The sequence below is a fragment of the Typopeltis vanoorti genome, chromosome 21 (assembly GCF_054136105.1).
Source record: "Typopeltis vanoorti isolate ZY-2024b chromosome 21, IOZ_Tvanoo_1.0, whole genome shotgun sequence".
Taxonomy (NCBI): Eukaryota; Metazoa; Arthropoda; class Arachnida; order Uropygi; family Thelyphonidae; genus Typopeltis; species Typopeltis vanoorti.
This window is the reverse complement of record NC_143569.1, coordinates 51,218,879-51,241,679: the sequence shown is the minus strand read 5'-3', so window position 1 is coordinate 51,241,679 and position 22,801 is coordinate 51,218,879. Positions and strand designations below refer to the sequence as shown.

The window sequence follows — 22,801 nt, the reverse complement described above, 5'->3', positions numbered from 1 at the left end:
CGAGAATACCAGCTCACGTATTTCCCTAAAAATATGTATTTTTTATTCATGATGTGCGATAATAAAAATATCACGACGTACAAAAGCACAAATTAAAATTTTAAACATTCATTCTATGCGTAATATAAATATAAATATTAACAAATACGATAATAATCCGTTGTTTTTACCGTTCAGATGGCGCTCAATTTTGGATCATACATAGAGTTTTGATCATGTCGTTTGTACTGACAGTATCTGTATAATTTTCTGTCACTTCAGGACTGTTTCATTTAATAAATCTTTCTCACCTTTCCATATGTATCGAACTAGTTCGATACATAAATGAACCAACTGTTGGCTCAGTGGCATTTTGCTAAACATGCATTACAAAACAACCAATGTTAAACAACGATAATAACATGATTCAGTGTTTGTTTATACTTAAAAATACATGTTTGAAAAGTAACAAATTACTTTTATGAATCCTATATGTAAATTAGCATTGAGCCCTGAAAGTAAGTTATCTTTATCTCTTTATAATTTATTGGTAGAGCAGGGATTCTCGAGTAGAAAATGTATTTTTAATCGTCTCAGGACTAACGTGAATGAACATGCAATTAAAACAACTATTGTGGCGTATGAGAAGTTTCATTTCTCTTCCTTAATTTATTGCGTTAAATTTAAAATAAAATGTGAATATTGTATTAGTAGTGTTCCTCATTATAGTCGACGCGAACATTTAAGTAAAAATATCTTATTTACTTTGACTAAACATAGTAAATCGACATGCTCTTTTGGACGCAAAGCGTTCTGTACATTTAATACAGAGGGAGGAGAGACAACAAAAGGTAATTGTGAAAACAAAGAAATGCTTCGAATCTTAAATGTAGCAGAAAAAAATGATGCTGCAAAACATCTGGCTGAAATCATGTCAGGTGGAAGGTATAGACGGAAAGAAGGAATTTCGAGATTTAATTATATCTACGAGTTTGACTATTATTTGTTCAATCAAAAATGCATAATGTTAATGACGTCGGTATCAGGCCATCTTCTAAGTTTAGAATTTCTGAATTCTTATAGGAAGTGGTGAGTTTTGAATTTTGTGAACTAATATTCTGTAATCAAGTTAATATAAATTATTTGCTTCAAATATATGATATTAAGATTTTAATCATTCTTGGATATGACAATCAGTGGCTATTCATTATATTCATTATATTGCATAACTGTTATATTAACGATAATTTGCTAGAAGGTAGTGTTAATGATTCTACAAACTTGAGGGTCACCCTTGAACTAACTACAAGGCAGAAACCCGGAAGTTATTAGGGATCACATTACTAAGTCATTACATTGGATAACTTCAATTTTGAAGAGAACAACTTTTAGGAATAAGGAAGTTATTCTTCCACTGTATAAGGTTTTGATAAGAGCACATATTGATCACTGTATTTAGATATGGTCATGATTTAGGTTCAGAGTAGATGAGGAGATAACCAAAAATATCCTGAGGAGCATAGCCAAGATAATATCTGACCTATTGTGCATATGAGGATGCTAAAAGAATGTGGTCTTCAGTTTGAGTAATGAAAGAGAGGAGAGGAGATAGGATAGAAGCATGTAAGTTGTAAGGGATTCTTACAGCATAGACACAAATGAGATTTTGGAGATCATGGAATGTGGGGAGATAACTCAGTATCATCCCTGGAAACTGAGTAAGAGTGTGGTTTGGAGGCATGTGTGGGCCATCTTCTCATGGCATGTGAGTGTATAGAATTTGCTGCTAAAAGATGCGAATTCATCTTCAGTGAATGATTTTAAAGAAAGATGTAGGTATTGTGTGACTTGAAAGAAGCCCTTCCCAGAGAATCTGTATAATATTGATAATTTTATTTAAAATGTACACTCATGATAATGAAGTTTTAATCTAATTTGAATACTACAGCAACCTTATCAAATTGGTAGGTTTTTGTACCATGAACCAAGTTGTTTCGCTATAGTATAACTTGTTATATAAAGAGATTGTCTTTGTATTTCTTTTGTGATGGAAGAAATTTTAGAGCAATTAAACTAAAGGCTAAGTTTACTTGTTTTAGATGGAAGTAAGAAAATTTATTTCTCCTAGTAACTTCTGTCTTTTTACATATAGGCAGACTATCCAGCACATACTGATAACACAAATTTATGTTCTTAATAGAGTAAAACAACACCAAGAAAGAATTAAAAATATTTAATTCTTCCAGTAAGCCTCTAACATGTTTTGCCCAGCATACTCTTTTAGGGAATGTGGATTGCAGAGGTTGGTGGATAGGAGGAAAAGAGATATGATAGAGACCTTTAAGTTAGTTAAGAGATTCTATCAGATTAATACAGAAGCAATTATAAAAAAAAGTGGATGTTAAGATGAGAGGAATGAGCAGCCATCCCTGGAATGTGTATAAAGATGTGAAAAGTTGATTTTTTATGTGGAGAGTTGTTAATGAGTGGAATGCATTGCCAGAGTGCATTGTGAATGCAGGTAGTGTAAATTGCTTCAAAGCTCATTATGTAGACATATTGCTGGTTGAGCATACTTCTCATGATGAGTCTCCAAACTTCATGGAGGTTACCAAAATAATGATAATAATATAAGCCTTAGCACACTGATAACAAAAATTCTCTTCATGAAAATTTGTTAGTAACAATTACTGTTTGGTTTCATACATGAATGAAAGATATTGACACTAATTTTTTGTACCTACCATATTAATTCCTTTTTCCTTTTGAGCACTGGTTGTTATACCATTTTTTATATTATTATTATTATTGTTATTTGGTTATCATCTGCTGCCTTCTCATGGTGTGCCCTAGTAAAACACTACTACCATTATTATCCTGGCTATTGGAAGCTGGAAGTGACCAATGCCATATTTAATCTCCAGAGCAGGGTTTTTTGCCTGCTATTCTCCTGATCTTTTTTATTTTATTTTATTTTTTTAAATGCACTGTGAATGATACTCTTCAAGGACATGCCAAACATACTTAAAGACCCCCAAACTATGTCTGTTTTGTGAGCCAACTGCCTGATAGTACATGGGGCCCCAAACCTAATGGTAATAAGTCAGGATGCTTTTTGATCATGTGGATAACATGTCTAAGAGTGTTGCCTTTCATTGCATGTCCTTGTTTTGTTAATCCTAAAAAAAAACTAATAAAAATTAAACAAATTGTCTTTACCGAACAGATATAAAAAAAGCATCAAAAACTTAAAGGATCACTATCACATCCACTTCATCAACATCTGTGACATAAATTCCAACATAAATGACATTTATTATTGCTTACAGACATCTAAACCAGACCCACTTTTGAGAAACCCAAACTGCAACTACAAAAACCACAGTCCACTGTAACTTTCCAAATTACACATATGATTCCCCCACAAGGATGGTGCCTGTTCCTTTGTGAGATCCAGTGTGGCTTGCGAGAGAATGCCAAGTTTGGAATCCACTGTTTAAGCTAGGAAAGGAAATCTACTGAATGGAGTAAGGAAACCTTAAGCCAGAAAACTCTTGCTTAAGATTTATAACTTATGGTCAATAACTTTCATCTTCTGCATTTACCACTCTTGAAATTGTGAAAGTTAACCTGACCTCTCCAGCTGCTTATCTCTGAACTTGAGTTTATACAAGCAGCTTACACAAACAGTAAAGCCATCCACTTTGTGGATGTCAAGATTGCCCACAACTCTTCCTAGATTTCTTTTTCTAATTCCATTGACCAAGCTGGAAAAGATGCAGAAGTATTTTCGATAAGCATCATTCTAACACAAATTATTCCAACTCAAATATCCCCTCACCTCTTCACTCTCTCAATATCCTTCATCTTTTCTTAACTAGTTCTCCTTCAAGTATGCCAGAGTAGTCACTTCTCTTACTAACTGAGACCATAATCTTATGCAAGTTTCTTCATTCATTTCTGATTTCATGTCCTTTGGAGTACAGGGTGCTAAGTAGGAAAACTTGCAAAACTACTACTTTTCTTTATTGTGATCAGACTCTACTTTCACTCTGCTGATTAAAACACTTATTCTGAGTAAGTTACCAGTATGAAGTCGTACCACTACATCTAGAATTCTTGCTCACTTTCTCAGCTGTTATTTAACAAGAATACCAAGGCATGATGCTTTTTGATTGTGTTTTTGATCATGTTTAAATCCAATTTTCTAATAATAAAGAAAATTATTATCTTGCAGTTGGCTTATGACAAGAATGTCAACTTCATACCTAGCCTACAACAAAACAAGCAACAGATGAAAAAGACCCATTAGCAAATCCAGATCTAAATTGAAAGTTGCCAAGAGCAGGAATCTGTCTTGTCCAGATGACATTTGTGCTTTCTGGTCTCCCTTGCAAAGGCCATTGGATGCTACCTCTGCTCATCTGTTCTTTCTCTTCCAAATGGAACCTATAGATAAAACTAACCTCCTCCTATTATTCTTCTCCTCGAACCCTGCATAGATGATCAAGGTAAATCATCTCATACCTTATCAGAAACTATGCTCTGTATGTGGCCTTCTGCTAGAATGACATTAGAAGAATCCTGAACAACCTAAATACCAGAAAGGCTTCTACTTAAGAGTTGTAACTGAAAAAGCACTCTTATCTCTCTCTCTGTTAGGTCACTTATTCTGCTTATTCACTGCTCTTCAAGCAAAAAATCTAGTCCTCATGCTTTTGTTAACTAAAGCCTTATACAACTTCCAGTGATGACCCTTGTTTTCTTCTGTGCTCATCTATTAGAAAATTTCTGCAGTATCTTCTCTGTAAAGTTCCTTTAGTAACTTATATGTTTCCATAGTATTTTACTCTTTTCCACTTATCTACTAAACTTTATAACCTACATACCTTCGATATTCAATATAGAGCACTCTGTAGACAGTCACAATTTTGGTCACTTGTCTCTATATCTTCTCCAGTGCCTCCATATTTCCAAGAAACTAGGCAACCAGATCTATGCATAGTATTTCACATTACATTACATTACTCAATTTAAAGCCTTATGTTGTTGTTATGTGCCATCCATTCATTTCCAACTCTTGGTGATCTTGTAAACAAAGGCTCTTCATCTCATGCCCTCAATTCTACCCATCATAACTGCCTTTTCCAGTGATTCATCTGCTCGCATAATATGCCCAACATACGTTAACTTCTTTTAGCAATCATTGCCTCCTACGATCATTCAGTCTTTATACTCTTTAAAATCTTAGTAGTCATTCTTGCAGTCCATGGGATTCTTAATAGTCTTCTCTATGCCCATAATTCAAATGAATCAATTCACTTTTTTGTCTTTTCTTAATAATCCGGCTTTCACATCCATACATTACTACTGGAAATACCATTGCTTTGACATTTCTAACTTTTGTAACCTTACTGCCATTTATATCTTTCATTAAAAATTAAAAACTTCAAAATTTTTACAAATTATAGGCTTGATAAATAGAACACTCGACCCAAATATAGTACAAAAAGAAAATCCTTGAAAATATACAATGCTCTAGCAGTGCCCACATTATTATATGGCAGTGAAATTTGGGCAATAAACAAACAAGATAAACAAAGAATAAAAACAAGTGAAATGAGATTTATGAGAAGAACTGCAAAATACACATTATTAGATGAAAAAAGGAATGAAGACATTTTAAAAGAACTAAAAACAAAATCAATAGAAGAAAAACTAAACAATTATAAACAAAAATGGATTGAATATGTAAACCGAATGGCCAATACCTGAAATCCAAAACAAAACAAATACTAAAATATTTGTTTAGGATTACTACCCTGCAGGTTACAAATACTACCCTGTCTTCTCTTTCCAATTGGAAAGAGAAGGCAGGGTAGACTTCAAAAAAGGATATTGAATGGATAATGAGACTGGAACAGACCAATCTGGTCTATACCTGTAATTAGTGTTATGATGATGTCTTTCATAATTTTTGTCAGGTTTAACATAGTCTCTCCCCCCATGGCTATCCTTCTGAACTTCAATCTGTTTGCTATCATCCTTAAATCTCTAATTTCATCAGTTCCTTATGGTGTGATTCCATTACTCTAACGATTACAAATATAAAAACTGGAATTATTATTATTATTCAGGCCTCCACGGAGTCAAAAGACTCTCATCGTGGGAGGTCCTTCCTAAGAACATAGTCTGTCAAGACTCATCGAGGGGAGGTCACCCCCTAAGAAACACAAAGTCTATCATACCACTCTTTAAACTCATTGACCGTTCTCGCTCCCACCACTCCATCAGGCAATGCATTCCACGGTTCAACCACCCTCCACACAAAGAAACCACTCCTTACCCTCTTGCTCACAGTTTCCTTTCGTAACTTCCAGGGATGGCCTCTTGTCATCACTCCTTCCTACTGTTCAACCAAGCGAAAGAACTCCCCACTGTCAACCCTGTAACCACCTCTCAACAGTTTAAAAGTCTCAATCATATCACCTCTCCTTCTTCTATCCACCAAACTCTGCAGTCCACATTCCCTCAGCCGATCCTCATAACTATGCTTGTACAGTCCTGAAACCATCTTTGTCATCCGTCTTTGTATCCTTTCCACAGTTAATTTATCCCCTTCAAATCCTGAAAACAATAGTCCAAGTGTGATCTGATCAGAGACTTATACAATGGAATGATAACCCTCTTATCTCTGCAGGTCAGTGTCCTACTCATAATTGCAGCAATCCTCTGTGTTACCTTCACCTTTGCAATATGTCCCCTAAACTTCAGGTTTCTATCAATCATCAACCCCAGATCTCTTGTCTCCACTACTTCCTCCAGTATAACTCCTCCCATAGAGTATGCAGCATCCCATCGATGTTTCCCAAACCTCAAGACCTTACATTTTGCTGCATTAAACTGACACCCCCATTCATTTGCCCATCTATCTAGCTTATTTAAATTCTCTTGCAGGGCTACCACATCTGCACTATTACTAATAATCCTTCCCAGCTTCGCATCATCTGCAAACAACTGAATATCCACTGGCAATGTCATTGATATAAAGGTTAAACAATATAGGTCCTAGTACTGAGCCCTGTGGGATCCCCACTTGTAACCCTCTGCCTCCTTGAAACTGCTCCACCATACACAACTCTCTGATACCTATCAGACAGCCAATCCTGAATCCAGTTGACCAATCTGACATCCAGACCCATGTGCTGCAACTTAAATATCAGCTTATCATGTGGCACCCTGTCAAATGCCTTCGCTAAGTCTAAGAAAATTGCAGTATATGCCTTTCCCTCATCTAATGTTCTTGTAACTTTATTATAAAAGGCTAGCATATTGCTAAAACAAGAGCGCCCTTTCACAAATCCATGTTGACTCTCACAGATAACATTTCCCTCATCTGCAATGCTGTATACGGTCCTTCACTACTTTCTCCACGATCTTAACAACTACTGATGACACACAGACTGGCCTATAATTAGACACTTCCAGTCTGTTACCACCCTTATGCAACGGCACTATCTTACCTTCCTTCCATTCCCTGGGCACCTTTGCCGAAGTCACACTTTCATTGAAAAGCCAGGTTAAAGGCACTGTCAGTTCCCTAGCACATTCTCTCAAAACTCTTGGTGAAATACCATCCAGTCCCACAGCTTTACTGACATCCAGAGTACTCAGTATCTGAAACACACTCTCCTCCTGTACCTCTAAACCTCGAACCAGCCCTATCCCTCTAGCATTAAAACTGACTCCTCTAGGATGAAATACTCCAATAAAGTGTTCATTGAACAATTCTACTATGTCCTCTGCATCAGTCATTCTATTCCCATTTTTATCCCACAATATCATTCTTCCACAGTCATTTCTCCTCCTACTGGCCACATAGCTAAAAAATTCCCTAGGATTTTCTTTGGATCTTAGGGCCAATCTCCTCTCATATTCCAGTTTCGCTTTCCTTACCACACTAGTCACTCTTCTGGCCTGTGTCTTATATTCTTCATGCATCTTCTCTTCACCTGTCTCTTATATCTCTTCCATAGCCTCTTTTTCGCATGAAATTCCTGTTTAATATTGTTTGTCATCCACTTTACTCCAAATTGTGTCCTCTTCTTCACTCGTGGTATATAACTTACCATTGCTGCTAACAAATATTTTTTCACAATTTCCCATGCACTAATGATATCCCGGATTTCCAATTCCTCCCTCCATGAAACTTCCCAAAGTTGATGTCTAAGACTATTATAATCACCTGCATTATAATTCCACATAAGTTCCCGTCTCTTTGATACTCCTGCATGTCTATTCATTTTCCAAGTCAAAACCATATGGTCACTCTCTCCAACTGGTGGGAGAGATGTCAACTCAGTTATTATCAACTCTTCTGATGCTATAACCAAATCCAAAACTCTTGAACCTCTTGTTCCCTCTGTTACATGTTGCCTAAGACATTTGTCCTCAAGAATTCTAGAAATTCCATTCCCCTATTGCTACATGCATCTTCCTCTCTCCAGTTTATACCACTGTAGTTAAAATCTCCCATAACAATCATTCTTCTTGCACTTGCCAAACTTAGCTGTCTAAACATCTCCTGGTCCCCATCCTCTGTGCTCCTGGGTCTGTAGCAACACCCCACTAAATATCCTGTCTTGCCTACCTCTACCTCACACCATACACTCTCAAAATCATTTGTCTCACTTCCTTCCAAAGCCTCCACTCTTAGAGGACATAGGTCATCACTTATCATAAGCAGTACCCCACCACCACGCTTTCACCTCCTATCCTGACGAAAAATGCTATACCCAGCGACTTCTATTCCTGTTGTTATATCCCCTTCTGTCAACCATGTCTCAGTGATCGCAATAATTTTTGGCCAGGCTGATGCTATCTGCGCCACCAATTCCTCTCCCTTATTCCGGATACTCCTGGCATTAGTATAAAGCATATAAATGCCATTGTTTCTATACCCAGCATTATCCCTTCTAGACTCCACTGGGCTCAGTGTTACCTGACATCTTCTCCCAAGTATCCATTCCCACAAGAGGCCACCCTTGCTATCATCCTCCTCCCTGGGACACACTGACTCGTTCAGAACAGCAATCTCTCCAGATGCCTACGTCCTTCCTCATTCAAATGTTAACGGTCTCTCGCATACAATACCTCTCTTTCCTCAAACGCACTCCAAGCATCCACATATACCAGTCCTCTCTTGTCAAACATTCTTGCTATTATGCCATTCAATATCACCGCTCTTCTGCTCAGCTCATCATTATCATACCTAGGTAACACGCACACTATTTTCCCTCTCTCTCTCTGTCTTCTTCCGTACAGTCTCAAGCAAAAATCTCATATCTCTCGCTGCCCGACTTACATTACCACTCAAGTCATTGGTTCCTACTATCACAATCATCTCATCCACCCTTTCACCTCTCTTAATTGCCATAGCCACCCTTTCTATTGTTCCTCCTGGCAAACACTCCTCATGCATCCTATCTTGAACACCACGGATCATTGAGTCGCCATACATTATACCTCTTACCATTCTCTCCTCTTCTTTCATTCCCATAGGTCTCTCTCATTCCCTCTCCTCTACTGCTATTCTCTCTTCTAGCATTCCCATACCTCTCTCTCCTACTGTTTCCATTCTCTCCTCGTCTAGCACTCCCATACATCTCTCTCATTCCCTCTCTCCTACTGTTTCCATTTTCTCCACTTCTAGCACTTCCATATCCCTCCCTCATTCTGTCTCTCCTACTGTTTCCATCCTCTCGTCTTCTAGCATTCCCATACCTCTCTCTCATTCCATCTCTCCTACTGTTTCCATTCTCTCCTCTTCTAGCACTTCCATATCTCTCTCTCATTCCGTCTCTCTTACTGTTTCCATCCTCTCATCTGCTAGCATTCCCATACCTCTCTCTCATTCCTTCTCTTCTACTGTTTCCATTCTCTCCTCTTCTAGCACCCCCCATACCTCTCACTCATACTCCCTAAATTCTCTCTCTCTCCTACTCTGATTCTCCTTGCATTTATCTCTTCCATTCTCCTAATCTTATCTTTCATACTTCTGCTCTCATTCACAAGACATTCCACCTCCTCTTTCAACTCATCTATTTCCCTCTGCAGGTCAGTCACTCTTAATCTAAATTCACTCTCCCAAACAAAACCATCTCCTAAACTTTCACAGTTACTCACACCTTCCACACTATCAACTATTATTTTCTCATTCATATATATCTTTTTTTCATTCTCTCCTATCACACTACTTGTCTTCCTACATTCATTCCCCGTTCCTGGAGCAACAAAGTTGGATATCGATATTTCTAATGCACTTATTTCCTCCAACTGCCTGCATTTTGCACACATACGCTCTCCGCTCTCTTTCACAAGCCACATATCTAATTCCCGAGACGCATACATGCTGCAAGTACTGCATGCCACAAAGTCCCTTATGATATTGCTTATAATTGAGTTCTTAAATGGCGGAGGACTTGGCGATACGCCACTTGCGACTGCTACTGAATCCGCCATCATTCCTTACTGCCAAGTAGCGTAATCTTTAATAATTATTCAATTAATAAATTCCGTTAAATAAATAAGAAAAAAAGTACAAACAATTACAAGCAAAAAAACATTTAAGTACTAAATATAATTAAATAAATGAAATATAACTAAATACAGTAACGAAAACTTAGCTTCGTTTTTCTTCCCCACCGTTATGCATTCGATTCCGACGGTAACCAAAATATATTATATCGCAACAGCAACTAACTTCCAAAAAACAACCACTGAAGTACACTCGTATTCAGAGAAACAATTTAGTGCTCAAAAACGTAGAAAAACGGGGAAAAAAACGGACTATTCACTGATTTAAAATCACTTTCTTCTGCACAGCTCAAATTCACCGCCACGTGCTATGGGAACGCTAGCACCACTCAAAAAAAGGCTTAGAAAAATTTCCTCTAGTTGCAGACTAGATTCAAAACCAAGAAGTCTTTCTTCGTGCAGTCGCCACATCCACTGAGCTGCATTGGCTTCCCAAAGTTATAATGTTCCAATGTTACACTTTGCCGTCGAACTGATAGCCATTATCCTTTGTCCATACCATTGATCTTTAAATCATCATGCAAGACTTTTATTGAACTTGAACTGTTGTCCTCTTCAGCAAACAACTGGATATTCCCACTCAAATCATTCTCACTATTATTAATGTAAAATTAAACATTTACAGAGAAAATCACAGAGCTTTATGGCACACCTCAGGTTACTTGCCTTCCACCATATACAACACTGATGTCTCCATCTGCCACTCTCTTTTCCATAAAATGAGCTTCGTATCCATCCTCATTTGCTCTAGTTTACATAATAGGATTTCATGTGGTATCTTCTCAAATTCTTTTGCAACATTCATCAGTATCATGCTATAGACATTTCCTTTATCCATTTCATCTGTCATTTTATTGTAGAAAATGAAAAGATGTACCCATTACAAAGCCATGTTGTCACACCATCCCTATATGATATAGGAATATCATATTCCTATCCACACATTCATGAATTCTGGTTATAATTAACTTTCCAAGTACCTTAATCACTCCTTTAGTCTGTACACTGAGCAGCCACTTTATTAGGAACATCTTCTTTTCTTAAATGGAGAGATATTCCTCATAAAGTGACTACTCAGTGTAATTCATTAACTCTGTCTTGGAGCTTTTTTTTTTTATTTAATGATATCATCATATACTGTACAAGATGCAGAGATGAGATTTTTAAAATCAATTAAAGACTGCACAAAATTGGACCATATAAGAAATGAAGACATCAGAAAAGAACTAGATATTTATGACGTAAATGAAAATATCAAGGAATATAGAGAGAAAAGGAAAGAACATCTATCATCATCATCAAATTCCTGACATGTATCCTCAAGGGGTGTACAGGATATGATAGTACTATATGAAAAATTTACATCATTACTAACTTCCTATCTACAATTTTCCTCCAAATCAGTCTGTTATTTGTCAAGACTCCAACATTATCAGATCTTATATTTCTATCGTCTAAGGCACTTTGTACCATATAAATCCACCTATATCTTGGTCTTCCTCTGGGTCGTTTTCCTGCCAACCTGCAGAGAACTCTTGTTTTGCTAATCTTTCCTTGCCCATTCTGTTTAAGTGACCATACCACCTGAGATTAGCTCTGCTGACGCATTCCTGGATGCCGACAATGTCAAGTTCTTTCCTAATATCCTCGTTTTTAATATGATATTGCCATTGATGCCATCTGTTCATGCCTATAATCTTTCTCAGGACTCTCATATCTGCAGTCCCTAGTCTTTGGTCAAGTGTTTTACTTCTGATCTCTCAGATCCATAAGTTAAAACTGTAATAAATTTAGTTTAATCCTTTATCCAAGTTAAGCAAACTTTGTTTGCACCTGAAAATATCTTCAGGACTGAGGTAAGGTAGTGCAACACCAGGCAACTCCGAGTAAAGGTGGACCAAGCTCTCATCACTCCTTGTCTCAGTATTTCCCATAATGCAAAGCACATCTCCTTATGGTCATGTATACTATTAAGGGAAGGGCCACTACCCAGACCAGTTTTGACCTTTATTGAGGTCTCGTCAGTGGGAGGCAGACCCAAACATGGAGAAACTAATGCAGAAGCAATAGGAGAGGTCATATTTATCTATAGGAGTTGCCAACAGGTGTACATTGCTGAAATGTTTTACTTGTTCTATGGGTTCTCCATTCACAATGCATTTGGTATTTTCAATGTTTCTGCTTATTTTCATTATCTTTGTCTTTTTAATGCTGAGCTTCATACCATATCTACTACAACAGTTATTCAATTTAGTCAGGGAATCTTGCAGACTTGTAGTGGATTTATTTAGAAGTATAATATAGTCCGCATAAAGTAAAGAGCTGAGATTAACATTTCCAATTTTGATATCAGGTTTAATACCACTTTCCTTCATAACGTGATCCATATAGATAATGAATAACAGAGGGGATAATGTACATCCTTGTCTAACATTAAATCACATTGATGTACTTCCTTCAATTCTAACTGCTGACTTACAACTCAAATAAAGACTAAGTATTGCTTGATATAATGCCCCATTGACACTATATAACTATAGCTTTTTTGAATAGCTTCTCTCTTGGCACCATGTCATATGCCTTTTCCAGATCTTTAAAACTTAAATAAAGATCTTTGTTATATTCCCATGATTTCTCAACTATCTGTCGTAAAGTGAAAATCTGAACCTGACAACCTCTGTTTGGCCTGAATCAAGTTTGTTCGTCACCAAGCTTTTCTCCCACAATTCTTCTCAACCATTTCTCAAGTATACTTGCATATATCTTACCAGGAACACCTCAGTAGAGAAATACCTCTGTAATTCCCATTCAGTTTAATTTCCATTTTTGTATATGGGTACTATGAGAGCTCTACTCCAATCATCTGCAATTTGTCCCTCTCTCCAGGCCCTCTGAACTATGCAGTGCAGCCACTGTAAGACTTTTGTACTTCCATACTTGAGCATTTCTGGTCGAATATCATCTACTCCTGCTATCTTTCCACATTTCATGCTTTTGATGACTTTTTCTACTTCAAGTGTGGATTTGTATTCCTGACTGCATGCCTGGTCAGTTTATTTTGTCACTGTGCTGTCATCACTGCTTGTTTCATTTATCAATTTTTCAAAGTAATTATTCCATACTTCAAGGATATCTTTTTCTCCTGTTTTCATGCCAACTTTATCATCTCTAATTCCTTTTACAACACTCTTTCCTCTATTTCTGAGCTTCTTCAACAACCTCCAGAATATCTTGCCACCTTCTTGATATTTATTTTCTATGTTCTTGCCAAAGTCCTCCCTTGACTTTTGTTTAGCTAGTTTTTCACATTGTTTTGCTTTCTTACATTTGTCTCTGTATTCTCTAAGAGCAAAAGCTGACTTATTTTCACAAGAACGTTTGATCTGCTTTCTTCTTTTCCTTCACTGCCTCTTTAACTTCCTGTTCTGCCATCGAGTTCTGATTTTTCTATCCTAGCAGACTACCTCACCACATGCCTCTCTGGCTGAATCAATCAGAGTTTTCTTCAAGGTTTGTTTCCTGTTCTCAAGCTCTTTCATTTTTTCTTCAATAATCTTTGTATATTTTAGTCTACAGTTCACACATCTATTTAGAATGGAAAGATATTGGCTACCAAAAGAGGTGGATAGATACAGACCAAATACCTAATCCTTGAAGAGGAGAAGTTATTTTCATTTGTATAATTGCTATCACCATAAATAAATAAATCTTTGAACATCTTTTATACCTCAAAGAGAGTAGGTGGAGATCTGCTCACCTTTATGAAAATTGGTAGGCAAGTCTCCACCTTTAATCTTCATTGCTGCTGATAATTTTGAAGACTTATGGGCAAGAATATGGCAAATAACTGATGCTATCTGTTGTTCCTAAACCTATGTTATTGTTAAATAGTATGAATTCTATTGTTGATTTTCTGAGTTATGGGTTTAAAAACAGTTTCTGGGATCAAAAGTCCTTCCATCTGGTGCTAAAGATTGACTAACTCGAGAACTTCCTTTACCCAGCAGTTAGAACCTGAAGGGGTATTTTTTCCTTGTTCACATTATATAAATCTCAAATTTCCCCAGCTTTAGAATACTGCTCACACATTTGAGGTTGTGCACCACAAACCTCCCAAGGAATTCTTATTATCTAGGAAAGATCAGGCCGATTCTATGAAAGGAAAGATCCTTTTCATAGATTCGGTGAAACATTCTTCCTGTGTTCTCCTGAAGATTAATTCAATCCACTCTCCCACACAGGAATTTATTAGATTCACTGTTCTTGTGAATTTAGGTTTATCATGGTGAGACAAGGTTGCCAGTAATTCTGTGTTTAGAAAACATTATTATATAAAATACCAGGGTTTGAACAAATCCAGCCTTGTAAATCATATGATTTCTTATAGACACAGTATCCTTAACAAAACTAAAGTGTACACAAATTTTTCTATTCTGCCTGTATAGAGAAATTTGAATCTCTACTATGTCAATCGAATCTATGACTCCCTTGAACTCTCCCAGATTTGGGGGATAATCTTATTAAATATCCATATAGTTGTAATTAATTTTTATAACTACCTGCTATGTTCATTTGGATACTGCTAGTAATGCTGACTGAACTCTTCTGCTTTATTACATACTCTATCTTTCTAACATTAAATTTTATGCATTTATTCTGTTATACTGGTATATTAATCTTTTGTAGTATTGAATCTAGCCAAAGCACTTGGTTAAACAATTTGCTTTCAGGTGAAAAAATTTGCAGAAACGTTCTGGTTAATTAATTATAATTAATTTCAGGAGTGGAGTCTAAAAGACATCTTGTGACTAGTGGAGTGCCACAGGGCTCTGTTCTTGGACCACTGCTTTTCAATTTGTTCATCAATGATATTGGAAAGGATCTGAGAGGAAGTGTTCACTTGTTTGCTGATGATGCAAAGTTGGGTAGAGCAATTGTGAGTGCACAGGATGTCAAAATTTTACAGGATGATTTGGATAGTTTGGAGGACTGGGCTAGGAAAAATGGATGTCAATTTAATGTGGCAAAGTGTAAGGTTATGCACTTTGGGGTGAAAAGAATAGCAGTAGTATATCGCATTGGTGGAACCATACTCCAGGAGATTGATGAGGCCAGGGATTTGGGAGTGTTGGTGGATAGGGAGTTGAAGTTTAGGGGGCACATTGCAAAAGTAACTATAACAGCTCACCAAATCACTTGGCTTCTGAAAAATACTTTAACATGCAGAGACGAACAAGTTGTTGTTCCTCTGTATCGAGCCTTGATAAGACCTCATCTGGACTTCTGTGCCCAGTTATGGGCACCAGGGTTTCTTCGTGATGGGGAGGAAGTGGAGAGGGTCCAGAGACGAGTGACCAAGATGATAGCAGGTCTGTGGAATGAACCTTATGAGAATAGGTTGAAGATTTGTGGGTTGCAGAAATTGGACAATAGGCGAAGGAGGGGTGATATGATTGAGACATTCAAATTACTGAAGGGTTTTTATAAGATTTATCCTGAAGATATTTTTGAAAATATGACTGGTTGTGGGAGGACTAGGGGCCATGCATGGAAGCTGGGCAAGAGTGTGATTGACAAGGGTGTTAGAGCTAGGTTCTTTACTTGGAGAGTGGTAAATGAGTGGAATAAGCTTCCAGAGTCTGTTGTGGGTGCTACGACCGTGAATGAGTTCAAGGCAAGGTATGATAGATACTGTGTGAATGTTGAATAGTTGTTCTTGACATGATGTTAGGGCCTCCCTCGATGAGTCTGTCGACTCCTTGGAGTTTCCCGGAACAATAATAATAATAATAATATGTATACCCATGTATTGTTCTCTGATTATGCAAGTTTGGCATAATATTTGGAAAAGTTATCATATCATATAGTTGCCATCTACATCTTAAAAGATAGATAGTAACATGTGTTATATGATATATAATATAATATATCCATCATCATGCATATCAGGAATTTAGGCCTAGCATGGCCTGTTCCGGCCTTAGAAGTCATCGTTTAAGAGGATGTCCTGGTTTTCTTTTTTCTAATGGCTTGTACTTTAAGGTTTGTTTTGGTAATCTTTCTGTTTTCATTCTTTGAACGTGTTCCATCCATTTATGTTTATATTTTTTAATTTTTTCTATTACTGGTTCTTGATTTAATTCTTTCATAATATCTTTGTTTCTTATGTGATCAAATAGGGTATACTTTGCAGTTTTTCTCATAAACTTCATTTCTGCTGTTGTTAATCTTTGTTTGTCTTTTTGTTTTATTGTCCAGATTTTGCTTCCATACGTTAAGATTGGTAGGGCTAATGTATTGTATACTTTTAGCCTGGTTTGTTTTTGAACTAGGTTTGGTTTAAATATAGAGTTAATTACACCTGTTATTTTTAAATATTTTGCAATTTTTACGTTTATATCTTTTTCATTTTCACATGTGGTCATACATCCTAGGTAATTAAATGAATTCACCTGTTCTAAGATCTTGTTATCTATTACTATTTTAGTTCTTGCTGGATCTTGTCCTTTAAAGGCCATAGTTTTTGATTTTTCTGTTGATATTATCATACCATAATCTTTAGATATCTCATTTAGATCTAAAATAGCTTTCTGTAAGTTATCTTTGAATTTGTAATTATTATTTGGTCGTCGGCAAAGAAGAGAGTCTCTAAGTTTACTGTAGGAGAAAGTTTCATTCCTTGATGTAAATTTTTATTCCATTTTATTATCATTTTATTTAAGTAGATATTAAAAAGAGTTGCTGAGAGGGGACATTCCTGTCGGACCCCTTGGTTTATCTCTCTCGTATATGATAGCTCGTGATTTAATCTTATTTGTATTTGATTATTTTCATATATACTTGTGATATTATTTGTTATTACTCTTAGGATATTATTTGGTATTTGTCTTTCTTTTAATATGTTAAATAATATGTTTCTTTTAACTTTGTCAAATGCTTTTTCAAAGTCAATAAATGCAATATGTGTTTCTAAATTATATTCTCTTCTTTACTCTATTATTAATTTTAGGCAAAAGGCTGGGTCTATACATGATCGTTGTTTTCTTAATCCATTCTGTACTTCTAAAATAAAGTTTTCGGAATATTTCATTAGTTTGCTATTTAATATTCTGTTATTTTTTTTTTTTTTCCTTGGCACGGAATTGAAAATCCAAACCATAGGATCCATTGGGAAAAGTCTAAACTTTTACATAGATCTTTATAAAAACATGAACATTTATACAAAGAAAGTTCTGAAGCCCTACTACACAGACCAAACTTAAACCGCAACGACATTCTTACTATTCTTAAAGTATGGGAAATTGTCGTACAAAATTGTGTTAAATAATTATTAGTTTTTTATTTATTTATTTTTACATCTGTAACACGTTATGCATGTTTAATGAGATTCTATTATAATCATGCACCCTAACTGTATGTTATTCCTATTATTGTTTTAAACTGCTGTACTGATGATGTCCTAAGATACTTAGGATGAAATATTTACAATTAAATAATTTTCACTGTGGTTTCTTTTAATTATGATCGCACCTCAGGCTTCGTTATTTAAAAAAGTTTTAATTATAATTATTGTGCTATATATTTTGTAACAGGAATTTAGTTTACTGATACCTCTATAGTTTTTAGGGTCATCTCTATTATCGTTTTTAAAAATAGGAATCACAATTGCTTTTTTCCATTCTATTGGGGGAATACTAGTTGAATAAATTTTATTTAAAAATAACGAGCCTTTATTTGAATCTTGTTCCTGCGTATTTATATAGTTCTGAACCTAGCTTATCTTCTCCAGGTAATTTTCCATTTCTTGTTTCTTTCATGCTGATTTCTAATTCTTCTTTAGTTATTTCCTTTTTCATTTTCGTTAATTGTTTGCCAGTTGTCTTTTTTAAAATATTTGTCTGTCCACAATTCTGTGTAGTAATTTAGAAATTCTTCTGATTTCAATTCGGTGTTTAATTTTATGTTTTCTTTGGTTTCTGCATTTAAGTGTTTCAAAATCTTATATACATTGGGTGTTATTTTATATAAATTAATATAATATATATATATATAATATATAACTTACATAAATAACTTGCATTTGTACACATTTAAATTCATTAATTATGTGAAACTAGTAATCTCTACTATGTCAATGCTTTTTTTTTATTAGCAAATTCACAATTTATATTGAAATTTTACATTTTTTAGGCAAGCATGTAATCCTGTAATGTTATTTGAAGCACCTGTTGTTTGGAACTGTGAACAGAATTATGTTAATATCAAGGTAAAAAATATCAAGTCTCCAGAATTTTTTTTGTTATCTATATGTTGGTAGTATCTCATATACAGAACTCCAGAAATACTCTCCTGCTTACAGTATAGTTCATTCAGTATGAAATTATGAAACAAAATGAAATTGAAACTGCATATTTTTCTGTTTGGATGAAAGTGAGATATGTGGTTACCCTATCCTTTAGATGGAAGTTTTTTTTTTTTAGATTTTTCCTTGCATCCTGTTAATTATGGCAGCCATTTATTATTATAATTATTATTATGCGACACCTCCAAGGAGTCCAAACACTCATCGAGGGAGGGCACCTACTCTACAACTCTCCGTCTCCACCAACTACAACAAACCACATAATCTACACCATCGGTATCTACTGCCCAATGCCACCACTAGTATTTTCACAGACAGTCACAAACATCCATGCCCACGGTGAGATTCGAACCCACAGTCTGGAGAGCGAACAATTAACCACCAGGCCATTTTTATTTGATATATCAATTGAATTTCTGCAATTTCAGAAGATTTTAAAATTAATCTAATAAATTATTAATTTATTAATTTTATAAATTAATAATTAATAAAAAGATAAGATCTTACTAAATAATAACTATGGGATGTTATATTCGGGCAATAATGAACAAGGGAAGGAAGGAGTAGCAATAACATTCGGCACGAAATTTGAGGATAAACTTTCTGATTTGAATGCATTTTCAAGTAGAGTTATGTGGACAAACTTCAAAATGGAGAAATAAACAATTAAAGTTATTTGTTACCTGTTATTCCTCAAAAAATTCTCCTAAGAAAGAAGAGGAATGCTTTTCCAAGTCATTAGACCAGACAACTGACATAAAGTAAATAAAAAAGGTAGTCTCTGTAGGAAATCTAAACAGCAGAGTAGAAAATGAATCCCACTAGGCATACATTTGGGAAATTTGGCAAAAAAATTTGGTCAGATCCTTCAACTTGCCACTGAATTATAGTGCCAACTATAGAACATTCCTAAATAACAACAAGTGATATCATGCACGCTCTGTGCATGTGTTGTACGCGCTCTGTTCTTTGTTTAATATAATTGGAATCGGTTGATTATAGTTTGTAACAGTTTTTTACTTTTTAGTGCCTTACATCAGTTATGTAAGGCAGACAGCCTTAGTTGGTGAAACTAATTGGTATAACATAGTTGTTTATTATATGCACTTGATCAATATAATCCCATTAAAAGTCTTTCCAAAATTTGGTAAGTCATTACTAGCACCATGTTTCAACATACAGATGTGCACAAGTTTACATGGAGAGCAAGAAATAAGAAAAGCCTCGTTGACTATTTATCTGCATATTGGTTCAGATTACATGAGTGTATGGAGGAATTGAAATCGGAAGTGATCATCACTTAGTTTTAAGTAGGATAAAAATGAATATCACATTGAAAAAAAAAAAGTTAAAAAGAATTTAAGTTGAGCAGATTTTACAGAAAAATTATAGAATCAACTATACAAACATTATTGAAGAATCCTTTCTTTTTGGGTTACACGGTGATCAGCATTCATTTTAAAAATTTTATGGAATTTACAACCATGTTAAAAAAAACTTTTTTTATTATCCTGATGTTTCGATCTTCACATCAAGATCATCATCTGGAGCGTACATAAATATACAAGTTTCAAATTTGATCAATCGACTGGCATTTTTAAAACAGTGTAGGGACAGCAATATCACTCCTAATTGCATCAGGCTAAAGAGAAAATTCACTTCAACAAAGGCACAAAGAATATACCACCGCATGGAGAAAGCACTACTGAGAGAGCAGATCCAAGCTACTAGAAAGAACCTAGCCGCTACACAAAACCATCTACTAAAAGAAAAAACGGAGCTGTCTAGCTACTTAAATGCAGATATCTGGATAATCCTAGAAAGGATTACGGACAACACAGCAAACCACATCCAACAAAAGAAGAAAGAAAACCTAATTTCCAAATTTTAAAGACTAAAAGAACGACAAAACCAGCCGCCATATTCAAAGTTTGCCACAGTGAACAACAACAACAACCAACCAGAAGCAAGAAACAACAGGAGCCACCAATCACCCACAGGTATCAATAACAATTAACCTATCTAACCATGCTCTAAACAAAGACGAAATCTCTATACTTAACAAAGGTTTAAATTTTGCTATAGCACCGAAAACGATGGACAAACTTGAAGTTATTTGTAATATGGAAAGAGGCCTAAGATTCATACCTAATAACATAGCAGACAAAATACGTATAGAAACTGCGAACATTTTAAACCATAACAAAACAATAACAAGCAACATAACTAAACACGAATTAACAGCGATAAAATCACTTAAAACAAATCTGAACATAATAATAACCAGAGCCGATAAAGGAAATGCCACTATCATTTTTAACCGTAGCACTTATATAGAAAAAATGAATCTGTTGGTCTCTGACAATAACACATACAAATTAGTTAACTACAACCCAACTAACAGAACAAAAAACAAAACAGAGAAATTACTTAAATCAATTACCACATGGCCCGAAGATACAGTCAAAAAACTGTTCCCTCATTACGCGCGCTCCCCTAGAATTTACGGGTTACCAAAAATTCACAAAGAAAACACCCCGCTAAGACTTATCGTTGAAGGAATTGGCAGCCTGACGTATCACTTAGCCAAAAAAATTAGCGGCAACACTCAAGGAGTTGGTAGATCATTCCCCTTTCTATATCAAAAGCACACAACACTTCATAAACATCATCAAAGACATTACATTAGAAAAAGATAATTTATTAGTCAGTTTTGACGTCTCTGTCCTCTTTACGAATGTCCCAATCAATGACACAATCCTTCTCCTACAGAACAAATTCCCTCCAGATATCATGGCACTTTTTGCGCATGTATGACGGTCGGGCTATTTTGTATGGCAAAACACCTTCTACTTACAAAAAGGAAGGCACAGCCATGGGCTCGCCATTATCCCCCCTTATTGCTAACTTTTACATGGAACATTTTCAGCAACTTGCTCTAGATTCCTCCCCTCTAAAACCCAAAGTCTGGCTTAGATAAGTTGATGATGTTTTCGCGATCTGGTCCTATGGCTGCCAGACATTAGACACATTCCTTAGCCACCTAAACAAACAACACAAACGCATACAGTTCACAATTGAAATTGAAAAACACCACACACTTCCGTTTCTAGATACACTTGTCACACGTCTTCCCTCAGGCAATCATTCCTTCACTGTTTACCGAAACCGACACATACGGGACAATATATATATACACATAAACTCCTACCAACACAAAAACTAGGTGTCATCAACACGCTAAAAAACAGAGCTCAGACGATTTGTTCCAGTGAACAGGCACTGAAAGACGAATTTAAAATTATCAGTAATAACTTACAAAAAAACGGATACAGCCAAAACACTATAAACAAAATTCTCTACAAAACCACAATAAAAAACAAAGACAAACCAGACTACAGTAAAACTATAACCATTCCCTACATTAAAGGAATATCAGACAAAATAAACAGAGTACTACAAAAGTACAACCTCAAAGCCACCTTTAAACCTCCTGCAAAATTAAAAAGCTTACTCAACTCATCCAAAGACCCACTCCCTCCACTAGCTCACCCTGGAGTATACTGGATTTATTGTACTTGCAACATACCACATATAGGCGAAACAGGATGCACTATTCCTATTAGACAAAAAGAACATAAACGACACATTAAATATAATAATTATGGTGAAGCCGGCCTTTCTGATCATGCCCTGAATACCTTACACAGAATTGACTGGAAAACCACCAGCTGTCTACGTTACACTAGAACATGGTATGAACGGAAATTCAAGGAAGCCTGTGAGATTATCAGCAACCACCCCAATCTGAACAACAATTATGGTTTTAAAATCCCAAACATATGGAAGGTATATATTCAACCT

General features: G+C 35.7%; 1 protein-coding gene across 3 annotated transcripts in view; it reads left to right on the top strand.

Annotated features, from left to right (window-relative positions):
• Nucleotides 1–257: 257 nt before the first annotated feature.
• Top3alpha (topoisomerase 3-alpha) overlaps nucleotides 258–22,801 on the top strand; it is a 496,301-nt gene continuing 473,757 nt past the window's right edge. For 2 of the 3 annotated variants that reach the window (XM_090411714.1, XM_090411713.1), the window contains exons 1-2: nucleotides 258–1,068; nucleotides 18,766–18,841. In XM_090411714.1, the coding sequence (XP_090267840.1) occupies nucleotides 461–1,068; nucleotides 18,766–18,841 (684 nt within the window). In that variant the 5' untranslated portion in view covers nucleotides 258–460. The remainder of the gene's footprint in view (nucleotides 1,069–18,765; nucleotides 18,842–22,801) is intronic. The other variant, XM_090411715.1, reaches the window with a different exon arrangement.